The sequence below is a fragment of the Corvus hawaiiensis genome, chromosome 25 (assembly GCF_020740725.1).
Source record: "Corvus hawaiiensis isolate bCorHaw1 chromosome 25, bCorHaw1.pri.cur, whole genome shotgun sequence".
Classification (NCBI taxonomy): Eukaryota; Metazoa; Chordata; class Aves; order Passeriformes; family Corvidae; genus Corvus; species Corvus hawaiiensis.
In genome coordinates this window covers 914,249-937,319 of record NC_063237.1, presented here as the reverse complement: position 1 = coordinate 937,319, position 23,071 = coordinate 914,249, and the positions used below count along the sequence as shown (strand labels likewise).

At 49.8% G+C, this 23,071-nt stretch overlaps 1 protein-coding gene across 9 annotated transcripts in view; it reads right to left on the bottom strand.

Annotated features, from left to right (window-relative positions):
* The window catches only part of ARHGAP32 (Rho GTPase activating protein 32), a 239,498-nt gene that overhangs the window by 23,193 nt on the left and 193,234 nt on the right, over positions 1-23,071 (bottom strand). For all 9 annotated transcript variants that reach the window (XM_048328557.1, XM_048328558.1, XM_048328554.1 and 6 more), the window contains one exon: positions 14,494-14,643. In XM_048328557.1, coding sequence (XP_048184514.1) covers positions 14,494-14,643 — 150 coding nt within the window. The remainder of the gene's footprint in view (positions 1-14,493; positions 14,644-23,071) is intronic.

Below are 23,071 nucleotides of genomic sequence, written 5' to 3'. Positions count from 1 at the left end.
CTGGCCAAACAGAGACAGTACAGGTCCCATGACAACTTGCACAGGAACTGTGGTGTGAAATCCCATCCCAGAAGAGCCTTAAAATGGAATAAATGCTATCTTTCAAATCTAGATAGGATTAACCTATCCTGCTTGGTTTAAGGAAATACAAACATCAGGGAGATGCTACTTTTGGCAGCATGGCCAGGAGAGCTTTTATAACCGATAATTTCATCCCCAATAATTTCAGCTGGATGTGGAGAGCTCCACAGCATCCCACGCTCACAGAAAGTGCAGACAGAGCGGGGCATGACAGAATGGAAAAATCAGCCCAGGGGATATAATCAGGTGTCAAGTTAATATTGCAGCCGCTTCACCACCCCATTCCTTCCAGCTGGCTTCCCAGGCTCACGCACATCCAGTGCCGGGGCCGCGCGTCCATCCCTGGAAGCTCGAAGAGGAGCGAATCCCTGGATTTACAAAAGGCCATAAAACTGCCCCCAACACAGAGAGAGCTCCTGTGAGCATCAGCAAATCTTCACAAAAAAAGCTGGGGTCCCTGTGGGTCCCTGTGGATCCCTCTGCCAGCCGCCCTTTTGCAGCAGCTCCTCTGCTGATCTCGGTTTGTTCTGTAGATGCCAGGTCTGGCCAATGTGCCATGTGACACAGATTCCGAGCAGCTCATGTGGCAAATCCCCTTACCCCACGCAGCAAACGCCATCTGGCAGGCACTGCTCCCAAGGGCTGCTGCACTTGGGTGCTCCATGCTCCCCCCAGCCTCCACAAGGCTGCTTTCCCAGCCTGCAGCAAACCCTCGCAGCTGGAGGAAAGGCTCCTTTCAGACGGCTCCCTGGAAATCAGCAGGTGTATCCCAGGATAAAGGCACGTCTGCTCTGCACTGGAGCACAGGACAGGGTGAAAGCTGTAAATCCCGCAGCGTGTCAATCGCAGGCTCAGCTGGAGCAGATTAAACCCTGCACCTGGAATGCCCCAAGGCACCAAGAGACAGCCAGAACCGAGCCAGCCAGGCTCCAGAGTTACATTCCCAGGGATGTACAGCAGCTCTCACCATTTTCCAGTCAGGGGCAGGCTTTGAGACAAGCAGAGCTGTTGTACATTAAGCAAAGAGCCTTGGAAACCCAGTGCTGCTTTTCTGGGGAACGAAAACCAGTGGAGGTGAAGCCTCCTGCTACCTCAGCACTGGTGAGCTCCAAGGAGGACCACAGCTGATGGCTTCAGGAACCAACCAGACACTCTGAGCTGGGATAGGCAACAGGTTCTCACTGAACACACACCCAGAGCACACTGGGGACACATCCATCAGTCACCCACAAGGACAGATTTGAGCAGAGCAGGTAGAACACGAGGCCCAGAATTCTCATAGTGTCTCAAAAACATTTCTGGAGGACAACACTTAAGCCTTTATGCAAAAAGATTCAACACCTCTTGAAAAAGAAAGTTTTTAAGGCTGGAAGTGGACAGGGAAGGAGTTCTATCCTACTCAAGCAGTGGCCAGAAAGGGCTGAAGTGTGCACTGTACTGCACTACAGCACTGGGAGATGGGTGGGGCCCAGATGTGAACTGTGCAGGGCAGCAGAGGTGCAACAGCTCCATCCCGTGCAGCAAAGGACGAGGACAAGGCTCTGTGTGCTGACACAGCCGGTGGTGTTTGTCCCCTGTGGGAGAAGAGCACCCCAGGCTGCCAGACACACCCGAACCAGACCCTGTGGATGTCCATGCGCACCTGCCCCACCACCACCCCTACAATGGTCACAGATCTCACCAGTGACCTGCACAGGGCTGAGCCCCCAGCAGCAGCATTTCCTGCATGCAGGAGTCCCAGAGGATCGGGCAAAGGAGTTTTACCAAGTTTTAAAGTGTTGTGGCAACATCTGCTAATGCTGCAAATCCCAAAGACCTAAATGGTCCATCCTGCAGCCACAGGAGGGGGCCCCTGGAATCAGTAGAGCCCACTGAAATAAATAAATCAAGATGCAAATAAATCAAGAAGCAAACACATCAAGAGGCAGATAAATAAACAGTACCCTCCCTGTCTGCCCCATTCCCACCAGGAAACCTGGAGTGACAGTGGGGAGCAGGGCAGGGGAGCCGAGGGCTGCAGCACCAACGCTCTGCCTCAAGTTCTCTTTTGTCATGGAAGAGCCTGGGTACAGTGAGAATAATTAATACACCCTGAAAAGATCCCCCCAGGCTTGTTCCAGGCATTTCCTCATCTGGTTACCAGGATGATCTGTTCTTTAAGCTAAATATACCATACCAGCACCAAGGATATTTTGGGGGAATTCTGCACGGTTGGAGAAGGAACCGAAATTCAAGGAGGGTTAAAATTGTACCTGAGGGCCCTTTGCTGGAGTGGTGACTTCATTTTTCAGTTTCTGAACGAAGATGACACCTGGCCATCGGGTGTGTGTTTAACCTCCCTCTGCCCTTTGAATCCCCAGCCTTTGGCTGAATACCCATTTTAGGGATGTACATCCACACATGGAGGGAACAGTGACTGTTCCCTCAGAAGGAAAAGGCAGGATGACAGGACGACAACCCAAGACTTAATTTTGCAAATGTCAAGTGTGCCCTGACCATCACCTAGAGCAGCTCCTGACACCACACTGTGTGACTCTGTCGGGTACCTGTGTCCATCTGCTGCAGAAATCCCTCCCCTGCAGGTGAACTTCTCGGTTCAGGAACTGATTTTGGCTTCTAGATCCCAAACCACAATCCAGGTTTGAACCAGACAGGTGATGCCTTAGGTTTTAATTTTCTTACTTTTCAAATCCTGCACTGCCCAGGGTGTAACTCTGGAGTTTCTTGGAGCCTGTTCACTTCTGCTCTCTCGTGCCAGGCAGACATAACAAAGCCTCTCTGGGCCTGCTCTCCAGGGACACCCAGGAGGCCCAAAATGTGTAAACCAAAGCCTCTAAAGGGGGGGAGGGGGGGCAAGCTTGGGGAAACGACATCATTAACTGAAGCTTTAATTGGAGAATTAACCCTGATATGCAAATGAACCAAACCTATAAAAGTGTGAAGAACTTGTGACCTGGGGTCCATGTGGGCAGTGGCCTCTGGCTCCCCAGGGGTATCTTTGAAGGCCTTTCAAATAAAAAACCTGCTTTGCTCCCTTACTCCTGTCGAGTCTCTGTTTTTAGGTGGCCTCAAGGCATCACAGGTACCTCAGCCTCATCCCAGCAGGGAACAGACACAGATTTCCTCTCGCAGGATGTAACAGCAGCAACACTAAAGTTCTGCTAATGGCAGTTAATTACTGTGGGTTCCTGCAATTACACCAGACTCGATGGCACACGTGGTTTGCATGAAAAGCCATAAAGGCCCACCTGGGCCAGCATGTGGCTCCTGGCAATGCCCAGGAGCTTTGGGAAAGGCAGGAGGAGGGAGTGAGGGAGCGAGCACAGGATGACACTCAGTACGCTCCTGCAGCCCCATCCAGGGAACTGGGTCAGAGAATCTCTGAGCCCAGAACTGGGGCTGGGTTCTCCAGCCGAGCACACAGCCCTTTCCAGTGCCACATTCCCAGGCAAGTAACAAAAATCACTGATCCTAAGCTGGATTTTAGTCCTTTTCTGAGCTGTGGGGTCTTCAGCCAGTGAGTCCAGAAACCCTCCCTGCAGGAAGTCACTGCTTCAGCTGCAAGCAGCTCAAACCCTGCCAGGTGCTGCCTGGGAACAGCCAGCTCTGCAGTGGACACTCCTCCCATTCCAGAAACAATCACCTCTCCTCCTTCCCTCCGCTATCTCCAGTACCAGGTGGTTCCAGGAGATAAAGTGCAAAGGGCTGGAAATGTGGATGCCTCACCAAAGGGGACCCCAGCACATTTCATCATCACAGCAGCCAAAGGAATTCATTCAACTCCTTCCTGAGCATCTCTCAGCTGGTTTGAAAGGTTTATTGCATCTCCAAGGGCTCGTTAACTGCTTAATTCTCTGCCATCAAGAGGAAGCAGAAGTTTTATGGTTTTCATTCTGAAAAACATTTTGATTCATCCTCACATTTCCCTTCCTATCATCTTGTTGGGTGGGGTTTTTTTAAAATCTTTTGTAATGTTCCCTCCCTGGGCTTTGGGAGGCTTGCTTGTGTTGTGTTTTATTTTATTTTCTTAGCACATTACTGGAACCAGAAGTGTTTGTTCAGCCCAGGGCACGAGGCCTCCGACCAAGCCCCCCTCTGGCACTGGCGTTTTCCCAAAACACAGCAGTGGGGTGCAGGTCCCATGGGCCAGGCCCTGGGGATGGACAATGGCCCAGAGCACCCAAAATGCTGCTCCTCACTGAATTCCACACGTAGCAAACCCACAAGGGAGCTCAGCATCCAGGAACACCGACTGCCCCCAGCTCCACCTCAGCAGAGGTGACAAGCAGCACCCAGTGCCAGCAGCCTTGGGGAGCACACTGGGTATGGGGTCCTTCTGGGTAACAGAAGGTTAAAGGCTGTTCTGAGCCACCAGGGTAGAAACTGCAACAATCAGCCACCAGATAAAATGCAGGTGGAGGAGCTCACCCCTGGCTGTCCAGGCTCCTTTGGGAACAGCTGGGAAGGACAGGCAGAGGCAGGGGAAAAGCACCCTAAGGACACCCAGCATAGCACAAACGGTGCCACTGCAGCAGCATGAGCCCCTTTCTTGGAATTCTGTGCCTGGCCCAGACCGACAACTTCCAGGCATCTGGAATTAGCCAATAAATCCCAAATCCCTTGCCATTAATGCAGGATTATGTAAAAACCTAACAAGGAATATCCTCTCTTGAAGAAAATACAGTTGTTTTTACTCCAGTAATTTCCTACTTTAACTCAATTTTAGAACCATTCAGGTTGGAAAAGACCTCTAAGATCATCAAGGCCATTTTCCAAAAAACTGTCCAAGTATTTCCTTAAAAAAAACCAAAACAGTAAAAACCCTGTAATATTTCAGCCTGTGACTTTCAAACTTCTCATTTCTGAAGCTCTTCCCTCCACCTTAGAGTGAAGGTTCCAAAAAGGTGTAAAGCAGCAGAGGAGAGAGGTTAAGGATTTTCTCTTTATTGTTCCCTGTCATACAGTATTGTACCTGCACGTGTCATTCCACAGGCGCCAGCCCCCTGCACATTCAGAAGAACATCAAACTCTAAAAGACTCTTTTCTCTGGACTTTTGTCTCATTCCTAAATCCCTGTCCTCATGTTCGAATCACCAAGAGAAATACAAGAGCAACCAGACAGACACCTTCTGTCCTTCAAGGTGCTCAAGGCCAGGCTGGACAGGGATTGGAGCACCCTGGTCTAGTGGAAGGCGTGGGGAAGGAAGGGGGTGGGACTGGGTGGGATTTGAGGTCCCTTCCAACCCAAACCAGCCTGGGATTCTGTGATTCTTCAATTCCCTGTCCCTCATTTCCAAGCCGTGAACCACATTTCAATTATCCACACTGGTGATGAGTGGTACAAAGTCCGAGCTGCCCCAGCTCCTGGTCACACACGCACAGTTGTTATCTGGAGTGTGACTTTTGCACTTGGGAAGGTGCAACCACGGCAGAGTGGACCGTAACCCCTGAGCTGGGTCCCTGATCCACGCAGCGCTCGCAGAGGGATCGGCACCGGACTCTGCTTCCTCAGCCTGGAATTGGCTTTTATGGCAGCTCAGCCAGGGCTGTGCAAAAGCAAAGTGCAAAGCTCAGGCCTGGGGAACATAAATCCCCCTGGGCTGCATCAGGCAGGGCAGGTCGATAGCCACGTCTGTCAGGTCCTGGCAGATTAGCAATGTTCCCGTGGCTGTGCCAGGACAGCCTGGAACCTGAGGGCTGCCAGGGGGCCCTCACTGCCCATTATCCACGATGGAGATGTTGTACAGCCAATCCCTAGCCCAGGCTGCACCCACCAGTTCCCAGGGTTTGGGTTTAATTGGTTTTAATGCAAAATGTCACAGAATCATTCAGGTTGGAAAAGCCTCTAAGATTGAGTCCAGCTGCTCTCCCAGCACTGCCATGGCTGAACCATATCCCCAAGTGCCACAACCCCACAGCTTTTAAATCCCTGGGCAGCCTGAGCAGTTCCAATGCTTGACAACCCCTTCAGTGAAGGAATTTCTCCTAATATCCAACAATACCTCAGATTTGGCCAATGTGCTGGACCTTTTTTGTTTCAATCAATTACACTCCCTACAATAAATTGAGAGGGGGGAAATGTTCTCCCTGTGCTAAGAGCAGCAGGGTAAGAGCACAAGCAATTCCTGTACTTGACTGTGACATTGTTCCTCATGTTTGTTCCCCCCACAGCTGTAGTGTTTCGAAATGCAAATTAATTTTCAACTCCCGGCTGTCCTCAGGGTCACTCAGGCACAAAGAATTCTCCCCTTGCAGCTGCAGACAGGGTGAGAGAGAAGGGGAGAGACAAACTGGGTCTTTTTTAACAGCAAAGGCTTGTGCTCCCCGCTCAGCAACCCCAGGGATGTCCCCCCAAACAAGGCATTCTCCACAGGGATCCCATGTACCCCTTTGTAATGCTGACCCCATACCCAATAATCTCGAGTTCCAGCAGGAGGGCAGATGGTGAAGCAATAACAGTGCCTATTGTGGTTGGAAATGTGCCCAAAATAGCTCAAAACTCTCAGCCTTTGAAAGTATCAAGTTGTGTCCAGTTAGTTTGTGCAGCAGGGAACACATCTGCAGCAAGGGGAGTTCTCTACTCATCTCCATTTTGGGTCAACTATTCCCTTTTTTTCCAGGCTGCTGGATCCACCTTTGATGCCACACGAGACACTCACTGCCACATCCAGGAGGACTTCAGGAACCTAAAACACTCTGGCTTGCCACAGTTCAACATCAGAAATGTTCGGATTTGGGAAACCCAACCAAGGAACACAATAAATACAGGGGGAACACACAGGGAAATTTACTTAATTCCCATACACATTCACAACTGGATGTCACATGCCAACCTGTGCTGGCACTTGGATAAATACTATTTGATATTTATATCCCACTCCTAATCTCCCAAGTACCTCCTGGGTATTAGGAATTTACCTTGTGGCACCTTGGGGGCAGGTACAGGTTATTAGTTTGATTGTACAAGCCTGGAGATGGAATGGGAGATAACAAACAAATTCCCCAAAGCCAAAAACTTCTGGTAGAGACAGCTCAGGGCCAGAACTCTGAGTGCAGCCATGGCCATTGACTGCCCCAGTCCTCTGGAGATGGATTTTGAATTACTATATTGATTACTATAAATCAGGAAATACTGAAAGGAAACTGGTTTTGGCATGTTTGAGGCTGCCTGGTTTCAATATATTGTCAATTCAATTAAAAAAGGGACAGCAGGATGGAGGGAAGGGAGATCACCTGGGAGCTCAGAGGTTGTGAAGCCACAACAGCTCCATAGAACTCCTGCCCCAGAACACCACTTTAAAACCTCCTTCCCCCCATTTACACCATGTGTGCACAGGGCTGTGCACAACAGGGACTCGGGTGCAAGTGACAATGCTGAGACAGGCCAGCATTCCTTCAGTGCATGACAGGAAACTGTTTATAGACACACAAACACCACCGAGGCAGGCAGAGCAGGAGGATTTCCAGTGGCCCCAGTTAGGTGGCCTTGTCAGGAAACAAAGATCCACCCCTGATTTGTGAGCTGCAGTTCTGTATATAAACAGCCAAGCCCAGATATCCAGGAGAGCATTACAGAAATTACTGGATGAGTAAGGATGCATTATTTTTCCTGCTGTGCCAATGGAGAAGTTAGGATCCCCTTTTTAAAAAAACACCTGTAATAGGGTAGACAAGGTGAATCACCTCCAGACATCCCCACCCGCGTGGATTACAAGTGTAAAGGAGACAGGCCCTACTTTAAGGGACTTGCCAAAGTCACACAAGAAATGTCTCAGTAGAAAAGAGAACTGCAAACAAAAACTTTAGAACTCAGATTTGTGTCCTAATCACGAACTGCTTTAGGCATATAAATGCTTAAAAATAGAGCCAGAAGGAAAACTTGAACTGAACCTACTGGGAGGTTTGAAACTTTTCAGTTCACATCCAAACTTGTCAGCTTGGATACTCTGAAAATACCTCCTGAAAGCACAAAAAAGCCCCAAGGGTTCATTCCCAGAGTGAGCACATCTAACACAACCTCCAGCCTCATCCAGAGCCAACATTCCCTCACCCTGCTGGAACGGCCGTGGCCCACGTCACTGCTCTGAGGGAAATGTCACACGCATGTCACACACAACCAACACTTCAATAAACCTTTGTACAGGAACAAGTTGTTATTGCCTGAACAAACCCATTGATGTGGCTGCCAGCATTCAATAACAATTCCAAACATACCTGGGAATCACAGGCCAGGCTGCTGAGCTGCCACAGAACTCCACGGGAGCTGCAGGTAAAAACTGAGGATCTATTTCACATGGAAGCTCTGCAAATGTTCCAAAGTCTCTCTGAAGAGAAAATCCTTAGAGCAAAGCCAGGCCATCACGAGCAGGGATTTCCCCATGGTCATCAGAACACTGAATCCCAGAAAGGTTCAGGTTGGAAGGGACCTTAAAGCTCCCTCAGTCCCATCCCTGCCACGGACAGGGACAGCAATAACAGGGAGTGGGAACTGGTTACATTTACCCTCTTGGGAGTTAAAAAAGCAAGAAAACTGGAATTACTTAATCTGTAAGACTCAGCTGTCCTGAACTCCCAATCAAAGCTTCCTTCAGGATGACAGAGATTCCAAGCCAGGCAGGCAGATTATAATGACAATTCTGAGCTGGTTGAAGGGGCTCCTCACATCAATACCAGGAGCCAAAGGGGTGACACAGACTGCCAAACCTGTGCTCAAGCTAAGGGCAACCAGGCTTTCTGAGATCCCAGCCAAGAGGCTGCCAAGACCCCATTCCTTGTGTTTGTGTTCTGGCAACAGCTCTCTCTATACCCAAATCTGCCATCAATTACCATCAGAGGCAAATACATCATCCAGCTGCAGGTAGGGGATGGCTCCAAGGGATGGATAACTACAGAGGACCCCAAACAAACCGTGATGTCACCAGAAACCCCAGGGTGCTGCTACAGACCTTTCTGAAGAGCATCAGAACCAGCACAGGAGAATAAAAGCACCCCTGGCAAACCCTTGCTGCTCCTGCCCAGTACATAAAGGGATGCAGATGCCCTATCTGCTGTTTTCTGCTACTCTCTTCCATTTTTATTTTTTATTTAATTCTACCCACCTGTCCAAATTAATTCTGAATAAATGTGGCGAACTGGAAGAACAGGAAGGACACAGAGCAAGATCAGGCGTGTTAGTGAACTCTGTCTTTTGTAGGCATTTATATCTTCAGCAGCAAGCCAGTGCCTCTTCCTGCTGACCACACAGCGTGGGTATTTTATAAAAATATAAAAATTATGTATAGATCCTTCACTATGGGAAACTTGTCAATTAAAAATTCCATTTGTGAATATATCTTTTCCAGTGGTGGAAGCTGATGATGTATGAATGTGACAAAGGCATAAAGAGGTACAAAAAATGCCATTTGCCTTTAGCCTACAAAATCCTCTGTGGATCCAGCTGTTTGTATGATGGATTGCCTCTGGAGCTGAATCCTTGACACCACCTCACTGGGGGACCCCAGGGCTGGCCTGTGCTTCAGTCCAACTGCTAAGGGAGAAAGGGTCACTCTCAACAAGTGACAGGTGACAGGAACACTGCTGGCTTGGCAGAACAAATGGTGTCCCCATGCTCTGCAGCCCAAGCAAGCACAGCACACGATGCCCAGCAGTGTTTGAATAAAAAGTATATTGGAAAGTAACCCCTCAGTGCTGAAGCTCAGGAGTCCCCCACTCCCAGAACGGCAAAGTGAGCTTTTTCCTGGTGAGTGCTGACCCTTCCTGCTGGGTGCTGACCCACCCTGGCCTGTGCTGACCCATCCCACCACACGGAGCCCCAGCCCTGCCTGGGCTCTCCGTGGGCATTGTGGCTCCATCCAACCCCTCGTTGATCCATCAGCGCCTCAGGACCATGCCCAGCTCCCCGAGCTCTGCCTCTCCTGCAGCCCAGCACCACGCTCCCCCTCACTCCCACCCCAGGAGCCGTGGGGAGCTCCCTGGCCAAACATTGCGAGGCAGGATCCAGGGCACAGTGCAGCTGCTGCAATGCAGCACTCCACCAGCTCCCACACTCCACAAACGTCCTCTGCCAGCACAATCCTGCTAATTGGGGTCGGGCTAAATTTAAGTTCTATTTCGTTTCTTTCAAGAGAGAAAAACTTGGGGAAAAAAAAAAGAATCTCTGCCTACAAAGGGAATAAGAACAAGGTCTCTTCAGGAGTCAGGGACTGGGGTGGATTTGCTGTATCTCTCAGCTCCATGAAATTGTGACAGGACACAGGGAATGGCTGGAGCTGTGTCAGGAGAGGTTTACACTGGTATCAGGGAAAGGTTCGTCCCCCAGAGGGTGCTGGGCACTGCCCGGGCTCCCCAGGGAATGGGCACGGCCCCGAGGCTGCCAGAGCTGCAGGAGCGTTTGGACAGCGCTGCCAGGGATGCCCAGGGTGGGATTTTCGGGTGTCTGTGCAGGGCCAGGAACTGGACCAGATGATCCTGGTGGTCTCTCCCAGTTCAGAATACCCTGTGAAGTTATAAAAGAAACCAGCAAGGCAGGTGGCAACTGCACCAACCCAACTGGGAGCATTTCTAAGGGTGATGGAGAAACAGCAACTCCCTGCTGAGCCTGGTCTGCTGCCAAGAGACGCTTCCCTGGCAGGGAAGTATCCCAAGCCCAGCAGGAGCCAAGAGATGAGTAAGGCACTGGATGGGATGCAGACAGGACTCTTCAAGCAGGCTCCACGGGGTGTCTGGAGCTGACTGGAGAAATATTGTGCAAACCAACATACTTGAAGGGAGCATTACAACAGGCTCTGCCAACAGAGAAATCCAAAATCCCTCGTATCAAAACTGGTTTTACTCCTGCAGGTCCCAGCCCATCATTCAGTGCTGACATGTGACAAGAGAGAAGAAAAGGACACCCTGCTGAGACTTTCACTGGAAGCAACACACCCATGCATACCCAGCCCCATGCCCAGGAGTCACGTGGCTCCCAATTCCCTCTTTTCCAAGCAGCTTGGCGCACAGATGACTTTGAAAAATAATCCTGTGATGTGCCCATGACTCAGAACCTCACCAAAGAGACCGGACAGCAACGCTTCCTTCCCCTCACCTCCCAGGGCCTTTGGGGAAGGACTGCCTGGCACCTCGTGGAGGTGTAACTCCTACCCTGGAAGGGCTCCAGCACTGTTTGGCCAGCTCAGAGTGTCAGCACAAACCAAAGTGCAACTGAAAAGCAAACACACCAAACCCAACCCCCGGGACACTGCCCAGCACTCACCACAACCCCCCCCCATGAATCACCAGGAACACAGGAGGGTTTTAGGGCGCACTGCTCATCCCTCACACTGTTACTGTAAACACTTGTTAAATCCTCACCTCCCTCCCTGCAGCTGCTCAGTGTTTCTGCTCAGACCCACACAGGACACTCAGGGAAATGACAAGCCACCTCCTCCCCAGGGCAGCAGCACCACCAGCCTGTTCCTGCACTCCTCTGCCTTCCCCAGACACCGTTCCCTAGGGAGAAACCTGGGCACAGCCGTATCATATCCTGATCTATAGAGCTGCAGGTTCTGTCCCGCCAGCCTGGGAGGCTCCTTCCAGCAGGGAGAGCACGGCCTTGGGACAGGACCATCCCAAAAACTCAGATAACCACGACAAATGCTCTGCTAGACCAGGACTTGGCAAGTGCTGCACGTGGAGCTTTGCAGGATGGCATCCCAGGGCTCCTGCTCCCTAACAGCAAACCAGGGCACATTCCTGCATCACTTTCCTCCTGTGCATCCCATGGCAGATTTATCCTCCTTCCGACAGCAGCTCAGCAGACCCAGAGCGAGGGATTACTTGCTGAGCCCACAGAAAGACAAGGTACTGCAGTCAGTGAAACATCTCCTCTGTGTTTGTAAACCCCCTCTGGGTGCACAGCAAACACACTCTTCTCCTGGCTAAGCAATCTGAGCCAGCTGCCTCAGCGCAGGGTTTATTACAAAAATGTTACATTTACTGCAGTTTTTGTCCTTAGCCCTTTGATTCTCTTGTTCCACTTCCCACTCACTAAAACTAAGCCCAGTTTCAGAGACTCATAACTACAGAATTGGGGCTGCTCGTGTTGTTTCTAAGCAAATTCTTGAGAATTTGTCAGCTTCACAAAGCTTCTTAGCATAACTCCAGTTTGGTTCAATATTGCATTTTTGAGGTGCAAATGATGCCTTGTCACTCACTGCAGTCACTGGGGACAGCGGCATTTACTCCTTCAGCCCTGATAAATATTTTTGGGGGTTGGACATTGACCCAACAAAACTAACATGAGCTTAAACAAATCAATGAATGTATTGGGTTCTTTTTGTTCTTCTGAACTCAGATGTTGCAGGCTGTGATCCCAAAGTGTCATCAGCAGGTACCACACACACACTTCAGCCAGAGCGTGCTCTGAGCTCCTGGAAAAAGCACTTGATGTTCTGACTGTGAGAAGGAGCTTCTTTAATTCACCTCAGGCCCCTTTCAGTAGGCCAGCACTGCAAGAGGCTCCACGACTGAGCCACAGTAATGCTACAGGAGGAGGGAATCTTAAAATGCTGTGCATGCACAGAGCTCTACTCGCAGGGACCCAGAAACGTCTCCACAAGCCCCATTCTGGGGATTACGTCACTTGGAATACAGGTCAGGGAGCTGAATCACGTGGAAAACAACAATCCTGCTGTGGGAAACGGAGCCATGCCCCTATGGGCAACACTCAAATTGGATCTGCTTCACTCCAGGGAGTTAGGAAAGGGTTATTAAATCAAGGGTGAAAGCAGCTGGTGACTCCTGAGCTGAGGGACCTCGTTAGCACAGCCCAGTCAGTGTCACCCCATTGTGTGGGGTAGTGGGGAGCGACCAGGAAAGGACAGAGCTCCCAGAGGCTGTCAAACAAGAACCTCCAGTGGAGTTAAAGCACTTTAGTTCAGCTCAGGATGTGTCTCTGAATGCTACATAAACCACCCCTTGAAGCCAGGGGAAGAAGTCAGCGCAGAGGGCAGGGAAAAGCTTTGGCCATCGCTGACATGTGCCTAACGAAAACAGCCAGGAGGAGGGCTGGGGATGAAAGGGAATTCTCTCCTTCCCATTCATGAGCTCACTCTGCTGGCACAGCTCCTGCCCTCCAAGGGTGCTCCCACAGCATGCACATAAAACCAGCTCCAGAGCCACCCGGTGTGTGAATTACCTACCCCTGATGCAGCTCCACATGGGTCACTGTCTGTTCCTGACTCCATCTCTGGTGCTTTTCAAGCCCCAATAAAGATCTCTACTGGTTCCAATTAGGCTAACGAGCCTTGCCACTGGCCTAATTTCATAAGGACAAGCACACATTCTGCACCAGCTGGTAGTGAACACTTTTCTGTCAGGTGAGGGAGTGCACATAGCAGTTACCAACCAAATCAGCTGGAAAAAGAACAAGAAATGGCTCCCTGCCCTTTGCCAGCCCTTTTTCAAAAGGCACTTGGATGAACAAGGAGTCTGAAGACTCACTGAAAACAACTTTAACAGAGAAACTCCCTTCCTGCCCCACACATCCTGTCACTTCTCCCTCTACCTGCACACAAAAGCTGGGAGACATCAGATGGACAACTCTGGCACAAAGGATCTGCTGCAAAGCCACCCAACAGATCCCATCACTGCTTTCCTGATGGCCTCAACTCCTGGGCAAACCACCAGGCTCCATTCCAGGCTGCATTCCCAAACATCCCTCGGTGTGGGCTCCCAACGGGAACAGCCCTGGCTGGGGCCCTGGGACAGCATCTGAGTGCTCTGGCTGCTCCTCAGCACTGCAGGAACCTGGGCTGGAGGTGGCACAGGGAAAGGGCAGGAAAGAGCCCGTGAAATCAGAGTTCGTGTTGGTAACAATTGTGTGATTTTTTTCTTGGAATGGAGAGGTTTTCTCCTCTGCCTCCCTGAGCTGCTGATGGGGAGAGAAAAGGGACCCAAAGGGAGACAGAATGAACAGAGAGGGAAAGTAAGCTGTGAGGAAACACAATATCCGGTTAATTCCTGTAAATTCTGTGAAATCCAAGGAAAAGGCAGATGAAGGATTTACACTGCAAATTGTGCTAGAATCATACAAAGGTACTGAGTTAGAGAATGTGGGGGTTTAACATGCCTGTTCATCAATCACTGATGCTGACATACACATAAAACTTATATACCTGCAAAAAAAATATTTATTTGAAGATGTGAAGAGGTTGAAAACCCATCTGCAGGAGTTGCAGCCACCTTCAGTGCTCCCACATCAAACCACAATGCTTCCCACGTCAAAGCACGATGTTTGCATCTTATTAGGCTCAGTTTCCCTTTCAGCCACGGATCTGTACCACGCATTTGCCCCCCAGCACAAACCCTGAACAGCTACGATCACCCTGACAAACTCCCAACAGAGGAAGAACCCAGGAGCAGGTTGTTTCTTACCGTCATGGCCAGAGTTGAGCAGGTGCTCCCCCAGGTCACAGCCAAACACCCTTTCCTTGAGGATCCCCCGCTGTTTCAGTTTCTGTTTCGTTGGGCGCGACTTCATGAATGTCCGGAGGAAGGTGATGAGCTTCCCGTGCTTCTTTGACACTGCACGAGACAGCAAAACAACCAATTCATTCCTGATCTGGCAGCCACTGAGCAGAACTCGTTCTACAGAGCACATAAGAACTGTAGTAACGTTAGTATCAATTATTTACAGGAACAGATTTTCCAAGGTTCAACACTAAGCAGAGACTTGGCTTTTGTCCCAACCCTTGGCTAGTGCAGAGTCACCAGGAGCCAGCTGGAATGGAAGGACTAACACAGAGACACATTTCTCTGCAGAGCAGCTTCAGGCGGGAGCGACCTGAAAGGCTGATGGTGGGCAGCACCTGGGAGGGCAACTTCATCTCTGGCAAAGGGAATGAGGCTCAGCTGCGAAATCTGGTAATCTGCTGTGCAAATCAGTGGGTAACCCACACACAGAAATAAAGCTTTGTGACTGGCCCTCATTCTGCTCTGAGGCCCCTCCAGAACAAAGGGCTGACTATAATCCCTGAGGCTGAGCAGGTGTAGCTCCCTGAGAGCCCAACCTGCCCTCCCAGCACACCAGGGCCTCACCGCCCTTGCACAGGCACCACCCCAGGGCCTCAGCAATTCCCTGATCTTCTCAAGCCATCACAAAATAAAAACATAGAACCACGGAGTCACTGAGGTTGGAAAAGCCCTCCAAGACCATCGAATCCAAGCTGTGCCCAATCCCCACCTTGTCATCCTGCCCAGAGCACTGAGCGCCACATCCAGGTGTCCCTTGGACACCTCCAGGGATGGGGACTCCAGCACCCAGCCCACTGAACAGATAACTAAGGCAGCTGATTGAAGAGATGCAGTTTATCCCCTCCAGAATTAACACAAGCAGCCTCCAAAGAGAGGAGGACGTGGCTCAGGAGCCACCCTCCAACCTCCTGCTCTGTCTCTCTGGGCTGTGCTGGAGAAACTCTGGTCCCTCTGCTAAAACCACCTGCTCAGGAGTGGAGAGGAAGGCAAAGGAGAGCAGTCGGTGACAGCAGTGACCTGGCCCTGAGAGGAGAGGCCGGGCCCAGGTTGAATAGGAGCAGAACAATGCCCTGGAATGTCAATGTTCCTCCAGAGGCCCTCGGAGCCTCCCCAACAAAAGTGCCATTGTGTACACGATTTAAAAGCAGTTTAATTCAACAGAAGAGCTCTGCTGAAGGGAACAAACCACTGGGTACAAAGGGCCCTGCTTTGTGAGGAGGCCTTTGAAGCTCGAGAAGTTGTAAAGGCTCCTGCAGCAGCAATCTCCCTCCCCTGCTCCTCCCTCTCATGCCAGGCAGGAAAAACAACCGTGTATTCCACCTGCATTAATCCCACAAATGCTGCAATCAAATATCAGCAGAGTAACACCTTCCAAAGCAGCCAAGACCCCTGGGGACAAAGGTCCATCCCTTCAGTGTCACCTCTGCTGCCAAAAGAAATGTGAAATACAGAGAGCAGCCCTGAAACTGGGACTCAGCAAAGCAGAGATGGATGAGCACTGCTTCACTCAGGGGAGTTCTTCAACCACGGAACGTGGAAAACCTTGTCCCACGATCGTGGTTCCACCACACAGTGCTTCAGGATTTAATCCCTTCACACAGCTGAGTATTTCTCCTTCCATTTCACCAGACACTGACACGGTCCCTCTACTGATATATATAATAAACTTGATATATTTATATATATAATAAACCTGATTCCAGTGACCTTAACAAATGTGTACTGATGTGAGGAAAGCAAATTTCTCTTTCTGCACGAAGTCCCTTTAGCAGCACAACACCAAACTGATCCTCAGCACCACCTGAATACCTGAAATACTAAAATCCCCATCAAACCCCCACATCTGCATCCTTGGCAATCAAATCCAAATCATTTAACAACCACAGGAGCCTTGAGCATGACAAACTGTGGCTGTGGGGGGCTTTAATTAAAGGAGTGTTTGCAGTTTGATGGGGTTTTAATTGCACGCAATAAAGGAACAGATTGTGCTGACCTGCCAAACAAAGTTAGGATGGGGTTTGGTTGTATCCATCATCACAGGAAAACAAGGGCTCATTTATCACCTCCTATCAGCCCAGCTCAAGGATAAATGGAGACAGTCTCATCTTGACTAGTGTGGAATTTCCAAGGTTAGCACCCTCGGGCTGCTGTGGTGACACCACTGGAGGTGAGAGACCTGAGACAGATGCTGTTACAACAGGGAAGCAGAGCACCTACTAATCCAAAAAAAGCAATCGTTAATGCGCGTGTATTCATCTGAATCACTTCACACTCTGTATCCTATGTACCTTGCTTGACAATGAAAAACAAGCCCATCAGAGAATGGATTTTAAATGGAGAAAAATGCATCCAATTCTAGTCCCAAAGAAATTCTACTACTAATGCAGATCAACAAGTGGCTTTTGGGTGTCACCTCAGCACTAAAACCAGGAAAAAAAATGCAATGGATGCACTTCCATGGTCTAAAGATGTACTTGGCTTGGTATTGGCATCACCAACCACAAAAATGACCTGAGTTTTTAAAACATAATAAATCTGCTCTGCCTTTAAGCCACTCAGTGCAGGTTAAAATAATTGTCCTGCTTTCTGCACCATTAAGCAGACTCCCACAAACTCCCTGCCACAGAGAAGTGGTGCAGCAGCCAAGGACTCTGCGAGGGCGGGTTCAGCCACTGGAAATTCCCTCATCCCCAGCCTGTGGAAGCATTTGCACGGCTCCTTGGTCACACAGAGCCTGCTCTGCAGAGCCTCTTCGAGGCTGAACCCAGCTCTGAAGGCTGTACACACACAGGAATGATTCACTCGGGCTTCTGCTGGGTGGGGGAGAGCAACAGCAAGAAAATCCAAGCAGTCATCTCCCTGCTGACAGGTTATTATGGAGAACAAAAGCAGGTAGGTGTCTGAGAGGGCTGAGCTCTGCTCCTGAGCTGTGGGAGCCACCTCCTGCAGCAGCAGCAGCAAAGGTGAGATCCCCCATCCTCTGGCATCACCGACCCTCGAACCAGCAGTGCATCCCGAGGGACTCATTCCTGCTGCATCCTGGTTGAGATGAATGCAGCACAGCAGATCCAGGCTCTGGATAACCAATGCCAAAAGCTGCCAGGAATGCTGCAGAATCCATGTTTCCTGCTCCAAAACACCCATCCCAAAGCTTTTCTGCCCCACAGGTGACAGTGACAGCAGCAGCACCAGCAGCTGTTCTGCACCCAGAATTGATGACTGCAGGAGAACCAGGGAATCAAGGCACAGGGTTTAGACCTGAAACAAATCTACAAGTGTTACAAACTAAGCAGACATGGATAAAAGAATTAACCCTTTCCTACCATTACTGTCCCACTAATAAAGCAGGGACATAATACAGCTGACTCACTCACAGCTTGGGTCTCCACACGAGGTGTGCATAGAAATAAATTCGGGAACCAGAATTACTTACAGACAATTTTAAATGGTTGCTGTGCTCTGAGTTACCAACTGAAAGCCGAACCAAACTAAACAAAAATTCCAACACTTATCCATATTACTTTCCACCTCAGACTTAACCACGATAAAACACTTTGTTTACCAAGAAACAGAGACTTTCCTAGAAGGAGCAAGGGCTGCTTTTCCTCAGAAAGGCAGATTTGGCTTAACATCCTGGCCTGAAGAAGTAAAGAGAAATTCTCCATCCAGTGGAGAGAGCCTTGCTGCGAAAGTCCCCAAATGAAACCCAACTGAAAAACCCCACCTGAGTCTGGACCACTTCTGAAGTTTTGCTGGCACAAATGTGTCAATTAGGAGCAAGAAAAAAATCTCTCCCCCTTTGCTGTCGTAACTGTGCTGGCCAAAGCCTTTACACAGTGGAAAGGGGGGAAGGAGAAGGAATCCTTGTGCCAGGTAGCTCATTGTGGCTTTGGGAAGCTGCCCAGTCCCTCCCCCAGGAACATTTATGGATCAGGCAGTGCTGTTGTTGTTACAGCACCAGCTTGGGTGGTGCAAGTGAGGCCCCCTGACACTGGCAAAAGCTATTAAATAACCATTACTTCATTAAAAGCAGGGCTTGTTCACCCTCAGGCCCTTCACGACATGCTTTCTGCAGCTTTATTGGAGAGCTGTGCCAGCCCTCAGCTCTTCATCAGCTCCATGCTCTTGGTCAGCACAACTTGCCCTCCTGGCTTACTTCAGGAACTGCTGGAAGCCCACACGGATCCCCTGGGATACGCTGAGGACTCCTGAGCCTTCCTCTGAGCTCAGCCCATGGTGGCACTGCTGAGTGTCCCCACACTGTTCCCTGAGGCTGAGCTGAGCCACCACTGTGACCTGGATTAGGAATAATCTGCTGCCCCTGTTGCTCTTAGGGCAGAGCTGAGCCAGCCCAGGTGAGACAACTCAGAACTGACCTGCTCCCCCTGGTCCTGATCCCTCCTGTGCTCCATGGATTCATTCGGGATTCAAGTTATTTGGGATTCACAGCACAGTCCAACACCACCACGTGCATCAGCCCAAACTCCACAGGTGATGTCTGGCCATAAAATCCTTCCCAAGACCACTGCAACATTTAAGTGCTGCCAACAGAAGAAAAGGTAGGATGGCAAAGAGCACTGGCTCCTTCAGATTCCTTGGCTTTGGATCATGGAGACCAAACAGGAAGGAACCTTTTAACAAGCACAGCCTTACTGTGTCCCCAGATTTGTTCTGCTCAGCCAAGAAAAACCCCGTGAGACAAAGGCTTGAAAACAAAACACAATCCAGCCAACCCTGCAGCAGGACAGCATCTCCCAGCATGTCCCAAAGGTCAGGGGACATCCAGGCAAATGGTGACCCGGCAGCAGATTCTAACCACAGAATCCCAGAGTGGTTTGGGTTGGAAGGGACCTTTAACCTCATCTTGTTCCACACTCCTGCCATGGGCACCTTCCACTAGACCAGGCTGCTCCAAGCCCCATCCAGGGCAATGGCAGCTTCCTCCAGGACACCATCCCAAACTCCCTGCCTGTTTCCCAAGCCCTCTGTCTGTTCCCTGCAGCCTCATCAGCCTTTGCCAAGGGAAAACAAGCCCCTGCTCCAAACAAAGAGCACCTGTCCCATTCCCTGTTGGTAGCATGAGTATTTGGTGTTTGACAAAATCCCCTTCCCAGGGTCACAGCAACACATTTCCCGATGCAGGGTTAGCAAACTTGGGACTCTAAGAGAAAAATCTTGGAGGGTGTTTGCTGACCCACATTCCCAGCACACGGGCAGCCTGTTTGTTTCTGTTTTTCCCAGGGACTTTACAGGTCACAGCACCCAGCTGGCCCCCGCTGTGAGGGGAGCCTGGTTCTCAGACCAAAGCAACAACAACACATGTGGCTGCAGAGCTCCACGGCCATAAACAAACTGCACTGGCAGGCACAAAATCAAGGATGCAAAAAGGTGTGGGAATGTAATAAAGAAAGGCATTACAAAACAAAAGTGAAATCCATCCTCTCTGAAGGGAGATTTACAGCAAACCAGGCAAAAATTTTTCCAGGCTATTAGTCCCTCCAGAGCCATTCTCTTCTAAAATTAAACTGCTGCGGGGAGAGAAGGAGAAGCAACAGACTCTTCTGAAGAAAGAGCAGCACCAGGAATCAGGAGATGAGAAAGTGGGGTTTTGCCACACATTTCCTGCAATCCTGATTCTGCACACTCAGGATCACACTGAAGGGTGGGAGCGGAGCGAGGTCAGCTGGGTCCCCACACAGCATCAGTTATCCCAACCCCTCCTGAAAACATCAGCCAATCTACCCGATATCCATCCCCTCACACTTGGAAAAACCCGCTCTGCAGACCCACATCTCACCGAGGAGAAGCGATGCCAAGCCAAGAACTGAGTCACATCTCCCAGTTCTCTGTCATGTTCCTTAGCAACAAGACATTTTCCTCCTTCCCTCCTGCCACAGCACATTCTATTTTGGAAGCTCATTTACACAGCCCTAAAAACCCCAAGCAGAATGTGGAACCACGCACCACCAAGCACCATCCCTTAGTCCTTGAACAGGATGCTGGGTTTGAAGAAGGACCAACCAACACAGCAATAACCTCACTAATCTCTATACTGGGCTCCTTCAGCAGGCATAAAGATTTTCAAGAGATAATTTAAAATTCCACAGATATGAGAGTCTAAAAATATCTATCTCCAATAACTTTCATAAATGTGTACTGACTGATTTGCCATAAACAAGAGCAAAATAAATGTGTGTTTTCTGATGCTGCAGCATCTCCCTTGTGCCAGGCTGCCATCAGTTAAGGTTGGGCTCTGAAGCGAAGAAATATGTTAAAGGTGATTCATTTCAGTGTCATTTGATAAAAACCATTCAAATTAACTGTGAAGACAAGAATCAGCCAAGATAAGGACAGATTTCCAGCTACCATGAGAGCCCCACACACATGGAGAGTAAAGTAGGTCATTGATAAGAGCTGGTGCTGTTAATTTACAAAGCCCAGTAATAAGGAAGCTGCATCTCCTGCATCTGCCCAGGCTCCTGCAGCCATCCTTTGGGCAGTGTCTGGGCAATGACCTCAGCACAACTCCAGCTATTCCCCACCCCTGCCAACAGCAGCCCTTGGCTCAGGTTGGCTCCTCTTGGACAGCACAGGAACATCTGGCACCAGAGATCCACCAGCCTGGCAACTCACACAATTCCTTCACCTTCTGCAGCATCTGGGTGTGGTCATTCCTCTGCCAGAGACAGACACTGCAAATCCAGAAGCTACCAGCATGGAGGCTACTTTCATTTAACTAAAATCACCTGTCTGTAATGACAGGCACAAGGATCATCCATAGTGTGAACTGCCTGGAGAAGTTTCTTTCTGGCCATGAGAATACACAGACACGAACCAGGAGCTAATGTACAACAGCAAAACCTCTTTCCTTGTTCTTCTGCCAAATTTTTTGAGTATTTGTAATGGCTTAAGAATGACAACCACCAGGTTAGTCAGATGCAAAAGTCTATCCACCTATGTCTTACACCAAGAAATCTGTGCTATTTTCCAGCTTTAAGACATGACAGATCTTTGACCAGAATCTAAGACCATAAAGGAGCCCTAAGATGATACAACCTGACCTCCTGAACAAACAGACCCCAGGGCATCTTCGAATTAATCCCTGAAGGACAGCACACCTGTCCCAGGGCAGTGGGACACTGCCAGGAGATACAAATCAGTTATCTATGCAGCTGAAGGCTAACGGAGACATCAGAGAGGTTTCAAATGTTCAAGGGCTAGCAAGGTCAATCTATTAATTCTGTTACCAAGTTTGAATTGTATTGGGGAAAAAACCAGCAGCGCTGACTAACAGAGTGCCAGTGATAATGCAGCAGGGACAGGCTGGGACAGGTAACTGGGGGAGGAAATAATGATGGATGGGGCTGTAGTGCAAAGGAAACCAATTATTAGAGGCCCAAACTGGAAAAGGAGTGGGAGCTGAAAACACACCAATAGAGATTTAGCACATGTGACAGTGGGGTCAGCAGCTCAGGTGACACAAAGAGGTCACAGGGCCAGCAGCGAAACTGGGAGACAAGAGGAGCAAATTGGGAAACAGAGCTAGGAAAAAAATATCCAGAGAGACACTTGAAATGCCTTTTTTCTCTTTCATTCTAGCTAAATCTCTGTGTTCCAGCAGAGCTTAATGCAGTCCTTTTGCTTATCTCGCCTACCCTGGAGACTCAGGATCCTTTAGAAAGGCTGTTCTGACTCAGGTAACTATCACAGGCAGAACTGAACACCAGATCTGCCCATCAGGGACATGGTGTCAGCCTCCCACCACGTTCACTTTGGCATCTCAGGGTTGTTTGACACCCAAAGATGGGAGATCTGACACCAAAATGAGCCTCTGCGCAACCCTTCATTCCCACTGAAGAGAATGTGACGCTGTAACCCGAGGGTATCTCTGATACACAATTTGCATGGTTTGAGAAGAAATCCAATTTCAGGACAACCCCAAAGGTTGTTCTGATGTGGTCCATGAAGGGTGCTATTGGTTAAAGGAATTTCTGGAACCTCAGCTGGGGCAGCAGCGTTCAGGATGACCAAGGTAAACATCAACATCAACAACCAGGGCCCTGTGCTGGATAACTCTCCAGACACCTGCAAATCAGGGAGAAATGGAAGAGCACTCAAGAGACAAGATGTCACCTTGACACCAGAGCAGGGTCATCTCTGCCAGAAGCTTCTCCAACTCACCAGTCATCACCATCAGGAATGTGATCCACAGGGAGATGGTGATGGCAATGCCACACATTCCCTGCTGGAGCTGACTGGAGCCGCTAGCTATCCATACAGGTGGAACCTCAACCTCCCTTTAAGACAATCTAAACCAAACACTTTTTTTCCTGGCTCCAGCGGCCACGGCCTCAGGGAAGTCAAGAGCTGACTGTTCTCAAACTTACAGCCTCTTGAAGGCGAAGTGCCTTTGCTCTGCCTCATTCGCAGCCCAGCCGTGCTCTGTGCAGCTCCTTCCCTGATTAAAACGCTTCCCAAC